The sequence below is a fragment of the Ipomoea triloba genome, chromosome 4 (assembly GCF_003576645.1).
Source record: "Ipomoea triloba cultivar NCNSP0323 chromosome 4, ASM357664v1".
NCBI classification, from domain to species: Eukaryota; Viridiplantae; Streptophyta; class Magnoliopsida; order Solanales; family Convolvulaceae; genus Ipomoea; species Ipomoea triloba.
In genome coordinates, this window is record NC_044919.1 from 34,221,043 (window position 1) to 34,233,317 (window position 12,275).

Consider the following 12,275-nt stretch of genomic DNA (forward strand, 5'->3'; position numbering starts at 1 on the left):
TAAATTTAAAACTACCTGAACACTAATGTATTCCAAACCTGTTGTTTGATATTGCCCATATAGTACTCGAAATTATCTCAAAACCTATTTAATGCATGCACGCACACACACATAATTGGGTATCCGTATAGGATTTCACTACTACCCGAACCTGTTTCAAACCTAACTATAAACTATCTGAACCCATCTTGTTTCAAATACAACGTGCACACATGACCACATCACTCAATATTATTGCCACATGTCACTAGCATTATTTGTAAGTTAAAATGAAAAAAAAATTTGAGTTTCAAATAATCTGTATTTTCTAGTATAAAAAATAATATGAAAATAGATATTGATAAGCACAATTTCTATTTCTCTACTATTTTTATGGAAAAATAAAAATGAAAAAACTGTAGAAAAAGGAAACATAAAAATGCACTAAATGGCGTTAGTAATAATCTATTCCCACTAGCCAAATAATAATTTAAAGTTTTACTCTATTCCATATACCATATTCTTCGTCTCCAATAAAATTACAATTTGTTCTCTCTTAATTCCCGCATTGTAATTAATTGCCCCGTAAGCATTTTTACTAATCAATCCTTATATTTAAGCTTCTTTTTTTTTTTTTCTGTTAAACTTTTGTATCTGAACAAACACTAAAATTTCATCACGTAGTTGTAATAATTTTTCTTGCCAATTCACATACTCTCTCTATTTGGCATGCAAACCTAACTTTTTTTTTTATTTGGCAAATCTAGCTAACTAAAAGCTAGTCAAAAGATGAAAATGAGTTGATACTTTAATAGTAATTAACGGGAAGATTTAGACTAGCTAGCTCAATAAATCATACATGTAAAATGATACAAAAAGGCATCATTATAATAATGATATTTTGAAAATATAATTTGTGTACATTTTGACTTTTGAGGCTCCAAGGATATCAACGAAATTAAAGAATGAATTAAAGACCAAATAGCCGGGGAAGCTAATTTTACGTAGCCGGGCGATTATGATGAGTAACAAATTAATAAATGCAACAGTTAGCTACTCACTAGTCAGTCAGTAAATGCGCCAACCCTGCTAAACCAGGTCATAAATACCTTGGAGATGAAAGTTAAAAGTTTGTGATAGCGATATGGTTTGAATAATTAATTTGTAAGTTTACCAATAAATTATTATTAGTTGTAAACATTTTATTTCTAAATTATATAAATAAAAATGTTATAACTAAGTTGGTGCTTGGTTCCATAATATGGAGACTTTGTTGCAGCCATTAATGGAGTCCTGCTAGCTTGTTCGAGTCCATTGATGGCCGAGACCCTAGCATGCAAGGAGGCCTTATCATGGTTGAAGGATCGTAGGACAACCTTAGTTCTACTGCACATTGATTGCTCCTCTCTACTTCACAACTTAACCGTCTATAATGACTGTAGGAGTATTTTATGCTAACTTTTTTAATTGCTTTGTTTTATTAGTTCCTAGAAACTCTAATAAGCTAGCTCACACATTAGCTACATTTGCCTTTTCACTGGATACCTCTTATGCATTAATCTAAATTACCTTTTTGCTTTCAAAAAAAGTTAGTGCTTGGTTCAATAATTTTTTTGAGGTAATATATATGACATTTTATGGAATCTCATCATATAATGTGAAAAAAAAAAAAAAAAAAAAAAAAAAAAAGTGGCCGGGGGAATGTAATTTTTGTAGATGCCAAAAAAAAATTGAGAATTTTGCATTTACAATAATCTCAATTATGATTTTCTATTCTAGTTTTTCCGTAATTTTCTTATTCTAGTCTCCGTGAGATTTTCTCATTATATATTCTTGCATTGTTGTATGTATCTTTAAACAATCTCATTCAACACAATTCATTCTGTTCTCATATGGTATTAGTTAGTTAGGTTGACAATAAACATTACTGCCATAATTAATGTTGTCAAGCTCTGCCAATCCAATTGCGTGATGAACCGCCGAGCTTCCCCGCCCCATAATCATCTCGGCACTGCCGCAGGTTTCGTGTTATACTGTTATTGTGGTGGCCGGTATCTGATCTAATTGAGAAATTAGTCCATATTGGTTCGATGGCAGCACGTTCTGGCGGTGGACAAGAGTAGCCAAAATTGGTTTGCACGTGAATTAGAGAAACAATTCAATTGCCAAAGACATTGTGGTCTAGTGGCACCCGGTGTCCCGAAAAACACTCCCACATTGATGATGGGAGTGGATTCGAGCCTCAGTGAAGGCAACTGTTGACTCTTTGTGCTTCAATAGATTGAGAAAGTAGCTATGAACAGATACTACATTGTAACAGAGCCAGTAGTACTCAAAAAAAAAAAAAAAGAGAAACAATTCAATTAGGTTGTTTGAGTAGGATCAAATTCAGCAAACAATTGTTGAAATCATGCAGCGAGGCAGTAACGGCTGGAGTCGTGGTAGTCCGTATTGAAGTCAACAGCGTGGTAGATGTAGTTTTAATGTTCAGTGTTAACTTTGTGATGGTTTTGATCGCATGACAAACAATTGTTTTCTATGCTTTAAAAAACTATGTCTCGTTTGTTATAGTTTCGATTACACAACAGCCAATTGTTTTCGACGCTTTGATGTTCAGTGTCAATTTTGTAATGGCTTTGGTCACATGGCACCTAATTGTGTTATATGTTTTGAAAAACTGTGTCTCATTTGTTCTAGTTTCAGTCACATGGCAACCAATTGTTTTTGGCGTCGTTCAAGGACTTTAGATCCTTAGGCTAATGTGGTGTTTCAGAATGGTTTGGGTGCGTCATCAAATTCTCAAACTTGGTTACCGGACACTGAAGCTACACATCATGCAACTCCGGACATAGCTGCCCTTTCTACATCGGAGAAGTACACTGGTAATGACACTTTACGTGTCGGTAATGGTATGCGCCTATCTATTAGTCGTGTTGGTCATCATGCTACTTTTGATACTCCATCTAGGTCTCTTAAAATAATGTTCTCCATGTCCATATATGGTTTGTCAACATCTTTATTGCCTGTTCAAAAGTTTGAATTAGATAATAAAGTGTTTTTTTTTAGTTTCACCCCTCCTTTTTTGTTGTAAAAGATATCACCACCACCAATGAAATCCTTCTGCAGGGCAGTAGCTCTTGGGGGCTCTAAAGTCTTCCAATTGCAATTCCCTTCCTTTTGCCTTTCTGTCAGCTCATGCATCTGCGTCTGTTTGGCATAACCAACTAGGTCATCTCCATCATCGTGTCCTTAGTTGCGTTCTTCAGTCATGTTCGGTTTGTTGGTCTGAAAATAATATTCATGATAATTCTAGTTTGTGTAATGCATGTCAATTGAGAAAATCTGCGCGGTTTCCTTTACCATGTGTTGAGTCGTCTAGTTTGAATATTCTTGATTTAGTATACACTGATATTTAGGGTCCAGCTCCTTTATTGTCTACAAATGGCTATCGTTATTTTGTCATTTTTGTTGATGATTAATCTCGCTACCCTTGGCTCTTTCCCATGAAAATAAAATCTGATCTCTATGCTATTTTTGATAGATTTCATACCCTTGTTGGGAGATCCTTTAATCGAAAAATAAAATACATTCAGTCTGATTTGGGAGCTGAATACAAAAAGCTACAACAATCTTTTGATAGATTTCATACCCTTGTTCACTCATTAACATAATGGTCGTTTTGAAAGAATACATAGACATATAGTTGAAAATGGGACGAAGGGAGTAACTAGTAGAAGATTTTTAATTTTTTTTTTTTAACTTTTGATGGTTATTATTATTAATTAAAATTAATTTTAATATAATATATTATTTTTTAAAAATATGTGGAAGCCACGTCATCTTGAAAAGTCCAAGCATCAAGAAGTTGACCTTTTAACTGCAACCTGTAAATAGTGTTAATTGCACTTTTTTGTAAGTTTGAGATTCTAATTGAAACTATTTGAAATTGAAGGGTCTAATTGCACAAATCAATATAGTTTGAGAGCTTATTTGACCCTTATCTCAAATTAAAATCAATATAAGTGTTTGGTTAATCAGGTTTTTTTAACTCTAAAATGCTAAATTCAAAAAGCTACTCAAAGTAACTTTTCAATTAGTTTTTAGAAAAAAAAAATTATATCAAACAGTCAAACAGCTATCAGCTAATTAACAAACATCTTTCTACCATCAGCTAATATTATCAACTAGTAATATCCTCTAACCCAATCAACTAACAGCTATCAGCTAGCATCCATTTACTAAACCGGGCCAAAGTATTTTATTGTACTGAGGTAAAGTTAAAAGGTAAAAAATGATTGAGAGAAATAACATTATTCAATATAAAAATGCCACTATTATCGACAGATCGAATTAATTTTGACAATCACTAGAAGACGTGTTTCATTAATCCAGGTAAGTGAGCTTTCATGAAATAATCTTCCCAGCTAATTGCTTTAGGATCAAAATAGAATAATTCAGTTTCAATGCCCCCTTCTTTTGCAGCTCTCCTCAATTTTTCTGTATTCATATCATCATATCTGTCCACAAAATTCACACCACTTTGATTTTCTTGCGCAAATTAATTAAAAATATGATTAATTAATTAAATACTTAATTACTCACATTCCTTTGAAGAATAAGTAGGGTCGATATAAATCCACCAGCTTCATCACAAATTTGATTTTCCTATTCATCTCATCACACCTTCTCTGGAAATACTTACAACATATAGTGTTCAATATCTCCAACCCCTGCACAATACATCCATGCATGCAAATCAAATTTGTTTTCTTTAAGTAAATTTACTATATATTGTGGCATGATCATTTTTTGTCTTCGCCCACAAAATCGTATGGCGATAAATAAATGTCATTTCGGTCTAATCAATTATAAGTGTTAATTCTTTTAATTTTCCTTTTTTAGTCATAGATTTATATGTGTCTTTCCACTTTTAGTCCCTTTTTTCGAACATCCTCTTTAGTCTCAGCATTATTGTGGCATGACTATTTTTTGTTATTCCTTAACAAATATGTTTAAATGACATTATTAACCACTCAAAATCCTCAGTTTTTTTTTCTTCTTGGTAATAGAGCAATACAAAGAACATATTCAAAAACCCATATACATTGATATCATAAATAATCCATAATTAATTCATAGCATAATGGAGCAAAAACTATTACAAATACATAAGTCTACTGCAAAACCCATAAAATTGCAATTAAAAAAATCACAAGTCTATTTTATAACAAACCTTAAGTCTAGTGTATAAGTCTACTTCATAAAATCCACAAGACCTCTAAAGGCCCCTAACAATAAATTGATTTAAACTGATTTTGAAGCAGACTTTGTTGATTATTGTGAAGTAATCTTGTAAATTTTTATGAAGTAAACTTATGAATTAGACTTAATGTTTGTCATGAAGTAGGCCTATGACTTTTTCAATTTCACTTTTTTGAGTTTTGCAATATATTGATAACAATTTTTGCTTCATTATGCTGTGAATGAATTATGGATTATTTATGCTATCAATGAATGTATGATCAGTGCATATAATTTTTTGAATATATAGAACCTTTGTATTGTTCTGTTACCAATTAAAAAGAAAAAATGAGGGTTTTAAGTGGTCAAGAACATTAGTTTTAATGTCATTTAAACATATTTGTTGATGAAGAACAAAAAATGATCATGTCATAACATTGTTAAGACTAACAGGGTTCTGAAAAAACAAAAAAGTGGAATAACACATATAAATCTAGGAAAAAAATGAATTAACACGTTGAACTAAATAGACCAAAATGTCTTTATATTTAATATCATTTAAACAATTTTGTTGACAGAAGACTAAAAATATTTCTATCATTGTATGAGGGATGATTAAATTTAGTGGAAGTTAAAGTAAAGGCCATTAATAACTAGCCTCAATATCTTATATAAAATTTATGGGTATCCAAAATAACTTTACCTTCAAAGGGAGCAGATAACGAATAGCCATGTATCTGTGGAAGCTATCCATGGTGCTTAACACAGTCACCTTCCCAACAACAACAGGTTTTCCATTCTTGGCTATCCAAGGATGTTTGGTGAAGTAATGGAGAGCATAATCTTGTAGCCAACTGAACTCCACTGGGTTCGATAACGACGATCCAACGTGGTATATGCTCTCACTGCACCCACGTTCATCTGCATGTGCTACCATCGAAACTATCATCGCATTCACCACCATATCAGCTGGGATCTGTAATTATATTTATAATAATCAATACTCAAATACCACATAGCCCACCAAGTTTTCCAATAAGTTTGGTTAGTGTTCAGTGTCATTTTTGACAAATTGTTAATTAATGGCGATCAAAGATTTACCAAATACACACTTTCAAATTCTGTTAATGGATTTCCCCTAAGGGTGTGTTTGGTAGCCCGGAAAATGATTTATGAAAATCATTTTCCGGCTTTTGGTGTTTGGCAGCGCTTCGAAAATGCGGTCAACGGAATGAGGCCATTTTTTTAGAAAATAATTTTCGAATTTTTTTTCAGAAGTCATTTTCCGGACTTGGCTTCAACAATTTTTTGACCAAAATGACAACATCTGTAACTTCCGGGGGACTGGTTTTCACCGGAAACCAGTCCGCCGGCTACATTTTTTTTAGTACATTTTTTTATTATTCATATAACTTTTTTTAAAAAAATATTATTATTTTATATATTATTATAATTTTTTTATATTATAACAAAATAATTAAATCGTAACATTATACAATCCAATACATTTTCCGAAAAATGAACCTAACACACAAAGACAATTTTCCATAATACAACCAAACACCGGAAATGAAATCGTTTTCCAGAAAATGGCTCATTTTGCATAAAACATTTTCTAGAAGTCATTTTCCTACTTTACAAACACACCCTAAGTTACTAAATCACTCACCACATCTGTAATGGTCTTAGGATCACCTAAGAAGCATGTTATTCTTCCTTTAGCATAACCAAGTGCTAAGCTATCAATGGTTCTGCATAGCATATGTTATATTATATTGATCAACAGAAGAAATTAATTAGAAATATGATAGCATCATAATAAGAAAAAAATATATTTGAATATAATGGAGTGGATATATGATTGAGTACATACCTAACACCTTCGACCCAACCAAGAAAGGGTTCTTTGTAAGTGCTGGTGATGATAGTAGGACGCAGAATAACAAGAGGTATGTCATCTCTCAACTTACCCAAAAGCATCTCTCCCATTGCCTTTGTGAATACATAAGTGTTTGGCCACCCATATGTCCTTGCTCTTTGGTATTCATTAGAGAAATAACTATTGTCATTAAAACCATTATAGTAGTATAGTACATAGTAAAACACTAATTTAACTTTAATCCAATTGTAGGTTAATTACGTTAAAAATCCATAAACCAAAGAAGGTCCCATAGTAAACTACCTTTGGATTCCCAGTTCTTTCATGGCTAAGGTTATGGATTCATCAGAAGCATTCTCAACTATGAGGTTTTTCAAAGTCTCTTGTATTATCTCATTCTCCCTATCAATATCCAGCCCACATCTTCCATTCAGTGTTTCACCCATTTGGATTGGAGTCTCTTGTATCAGCCCATCCCTTTCACCAGACACGTAAGCTGAATATTATAAAGTAAAATATATTATTATGTTAGCCAATAAATTTCGGTCCATGGAAGAGCACACGGTATATTATCATTCACACTTAATATAAAGACAATCATTATTCAGACTACTAACATAAAATTCATTTTTAATATATTGAATATTCATTTTTTGAAAGTTCATTACTTGGTATATTATCTAAAAATAAACATTCAATACATTAATAATAAATTAATCTTCATATTAAAAATGAACATTTATAGGGTGTGTGGTAGGATGGAATTGTAATTCCATCACAATTTCATGATTTTCGATCCATCCCTACCAAATTCTATGGGATTGCAATTCCATGGTTTGGTTGGAGGGAATTGAAATTCCCTCCCACCATGGTCCATGGAATTGTAACTTTACAATGAATTAATTACTATTTTACCATTCTTATTATTATTATTATATAATAACAATTTAGTGTTTATTCACTTTTTTCTCTTTCAATTATATTCCCCATTATCCTATTTCTATCTATCAAACAATGTAATTTAAATTTCAGATTTAATTTTCTTTTCTACGGAATTATAATTCTTTTTTTCCCTAGTTCCATCATTTCAACCAAATGCCGTGTTATTATTGATGGTCCATACACAATGTGGTCCAATTATAATTTTCCATAGGCATGTTAGCCAATATAGTAAGTAAATATGCCAGAAAGTGAAAATGACAGATGATTGTAATTTTGTAAAGAGTCCAGGAAACATGCATTAATTTGCATGCATGACTCATCTGTAATTAAATACCACTAACCAGTGGATACGTGAAGAAAAACCTTTAATTTCTGGCATTTTTTGGCGAAGTCTAGTAAGTGTGTTGGTCCCATTGTATTAATCCCAATGGCCACATCATATCTGTAAATCACACATATATTAGAGAGTTGACAAATAGATAAAACAATCATTATTATACATTAATAAAACTTAATAAGTGAAGTTTAGCTAAGCACACCTTTCATAAAAATCAGTAATTGCAGCTAGGTTAACCACAAGCTCTACTTCCCTGTGCATTTGGTCCAGCAGATGAGAGTCCTTTACGCCCATGTTCTCACAACTAACATCACCGGCTACAACACTCACCTTTTCCGATATTATACTATTCAACTTTTCCCCATACTTCTCTTTCACAACTTTGAACAAATCTTTTGCCATAACCTGATCCACAACAATTTAGCTGTTTGAATCAGGTCAAAGTGGATTTTAATTTAATAATTTAGCTGTTTGAATCGGGTCAAAGTAGATTTAGATTCTACCAAGTGAAAGAGATAAATTTTATATATTTGTTGTTTGGATTGTGATGATGTTATTATTTGTAAAGATAAGGAATTCAGTATCCCTAAATTTATTTTGATTGTATTAAGTTAGGTTAGGTCAAATCATCTCATGACAATAGATCCAAGGTCTACTAACAAAAATACATCCAGTAGATCATATATTAGTATGACGAATAAAGAATGTATTTTGTTAAAAATGAGTTAGTTGGAGATATTCCTCAAAGTCCCTGACTTCAAGATATGTTCAAACAAAAAAAAAAAAAAAAAAACTGTAGAGCTGCTTTTAAGGATAAAATAATACCTTATGCCAAAAAGATATTAATTAATACCTAAGAGTCGTCAATGACATGCATGCAGCATAAAAGGAAGAGATAACAACTTTTAGACATCTATCATCTAAAGAGCTCCAAAGAATTGATCCAAAACCATTTGAATTTTTGACACTCCACCTCGCTCCATAAATAGAACCCATGCTAAAGCGCAAATTAAAAGAAGTTAATTAAAGTTTTTGAGATTGAGAGACTTAATAAGTAGTTGAGTGCACTTGCCTTCAAAGCAATCTAAGCATCCTACGATTCAAATAACTATCTTGATTTTGTCTAGCTACCTATTGTGACAAAAACCCACTCTCTATGGTTAAGAGGTTGGATAATCTTCACGTACTCAAGGAGGTTTGGTGGACGACCCTTGGAATTAGAAGATTAGGTAGTGAAAAAGATGCAGCTTGGTGTAGAAAACTGTTCGAGGGACTATTAAAGGAGTACAATAATTAGTTTGGTTTGTAACTAATGTGAAATGCTACATTTCATTACTTGTATTCGTATCGTATAAGTGAAATTATCCTTATGTTCAAGGGAAGTGAGGAGTGGGGGGTTGCCAAACAACTATAAAAAAAAATATTGTTTCACTTTCTATCTTATGTACTCTCTTTATTTTATTATTGATCGAACCAAAACACACAAGCACGGTTTTTTATACTTTGCAAAAACTGTGGAACTTTATATCTTATGTACTCCCTTTATTTTATTATTGATCGAATCAAAACACACAAACACGATTTTGTATACTTTGCAAAAACTATGAACACAGTTTATAATTACTTTCTCAACCTATTGAAGTACAAAGAGTCTAAGACTCGAACCCACAACCTCCCATATAAGAGAGTAACTTGGTGCCATAGGTCGTTCCTACTCCCACGTATCACCTTATAATTCGATGTGACCGAAGACCTATAAAAAGAAAAAAAAATGCCCATTATCTAGCCTAAATTTAACCTTCAAATCAAATTCACCTCATCTAATAAACCGTTCTATGATTTTCTTTGTAATTCGAAAAGAATAATATCGAGCCAACCATTTGGTATCCGAGCTTAGATTTCTCTCACGTTCCAAGAAGTTATAATCCATCTCAAAACTTTATTTTGAGTAGAAAAAAAAAAAACAAAACAAAATCTGTCAGAAATTCACAATTTTGCACAGTCGTCAACTTTAAAAAATTAGAAGAAATAGTTTCGTTCCTTATTTTGCTTTGATTTTTTTTCAAGACAAAACAAGAAATGAAACTATTTTTTTCTGATTTTTTTTAAAGTTGACTGCTCAAAACTTCAAATAAGTTTTGAGATGGGTTATAACTTTGAGCGTGAGAGAAACTTAGGCTTTGATACCAAATGATATGTACATGGTTGACCCAAATATTCTCTTCACACACGAATTACAAAGAAAAGAACGATTTATTAGATGGGGAGAATTTGATTCGAAAGTTTAATTAGGTTAGATAATGGGCATTTTTTTTGTCCTTTTTTTTTTTTTTTGCCATGACCGATGCATGACCGAACTCATCATATAGAGTGTTCTAGAAAACACTTTGTTTTCTATCTCAAAAATTCAACTCTCTATTTTATTCATATAACTATATAAGACAACCATATTTATAATTTTAGAGTCCTAATTTTGGTGGACACTACTTTCAATTCCAAGATAACTAGAGATCGTAACAAACTAATTGTGATAAATTTAAAAAATAATAATAATAAAGAAACCTAAGATAACTAAAACTCCTAAATCTAACTTAATAATAACTAACAATAAAATGCAAAGGATTAGTCTGAGTATGGTACGGGTTCAAAGTTGCCTCCTGTTAGAAGGGCCTGCTCAGGACACATCGTGGACCTTTAAAAAAAAACAATAAAATGCAAACGATCTGTTTAAATCTCAAATTAACTAACTAAATAATTAATATAATAATTTCCTAAAAACTAATTAATTTAAAATTATAATGGCACCATAATTCATTAACAACTCCGGGCCCCCTCTATAGACTTTTATTAGCTCAAGACCAACAAATGGTCTACTAGAGCACCATGTTGCTAGTCAAACCTAAGGGAAAACCTTTTTCCAGCTTTTAAATAGGAACACAAAATCTATATTGTCAAGATCAAACATTTGTCACTATACTAAAAGTTATATTTAGTAAAAATGCATAAATTTATTTTCTTATACTTGTTTTGCACACCACGTTTCACAAACAATTGAGGGATGAAAACTGCTATTTTTCTAAGTAGTAAAATTATAAATACATAAAAAAAAATTATATTGATGATACAATTACAATATATATGTATTTTTTTCAACAACAATATACAATATTAATGCATTAATACATATAGCTTTTAATAATATTCACAATTTGATTAAAAATGTAAAGATTTGTGTGGGCACTCAAGTAAAAAGTTGTGCCCAAGAGAAAATTGAGAACCAATTATATTTGTTGATCTTCAACTCGAAAATGCAATTGTATTTTAATAATTATCTCAAACTTTGAGTGTATTCTTTAATATTACCAAGTTTTTTTTTTTTTTTTTTGGTATTCACAAGTGCAATTTTTCATGGATTTACTTTATATATCATCCCATGCACTTGGTATATATAAAGTGTAACATTCAGTTTTTATTTTCTATTTAAAGAAGACAATAATGTGCTTAAATTTTATGAAATAATATGGAAGGTGGAAAAAGCTATAAATCTATTGAGTTGAACGTACGAAAAGTGTAGGTACCTCGGAGTTAAAACGCTGCACGGCGGCCATTGTATCTGCAGCTCTCAGGAGAAGATACAGCTTCTTCACATTTGGCTGAACTCTCAGTATTTTCTCCACAAAAACTGCATCCATAATTATTAAAATTAAAAAAAAATGAGATGTTTTGTACAAATAATATAATTAATCCTGAAAATTGATGGATAGTTTTGAATACGTACTTTTAGCGAGAAAGCCAGTGGCACCAGTGACAAGAATGGCTCTGTTCTCCAAAAACTGGACAGCACTGCCCAACTCCATTCCAAAGAGAGGATATGGTACGTGATGAAGATGATGAGAG

The 12,275-nt window shown here is 31.7% G+C and overlaps 1 protein-coding gene across 1 annotated transcript; it reads right to left on the reverse strand.

Moving 5' to 3' along the window:
• Window positions 1-4,213: 4,213 nt before the first annotated feature.
• Window positions 4,214-12,275, reverse strand: LOC116016625 (fatty acyl-CoA reductase 3-like). Its single transcript, XM_031256980.1, has 10 exons — window positions 12,157-12,275; window positions 11,957-12,060; window positions 8,581-8,783; window positions 8,383-8,483; window positions 7,403-7,595; window positions 7,094-7,255; window positions 6,890-6,971; window positions 5,924-6,196; window positions 4,582-4,709; window positions 4,214-4,496 (listed from the first exon to the last, which is right to left on the reverse strand). The coding sequence occupies exons 1-10, from the start codon at window positions 12,233-12,235 to the stop codon at window positions 4,346-4,348; spliced, it is 1,476 nt and encodes a 491-aa protein (XP_031112840.1). The 5' UTR covers window positions 12,236-12,275; the 3' UTR covers window positions 4,214-4,345.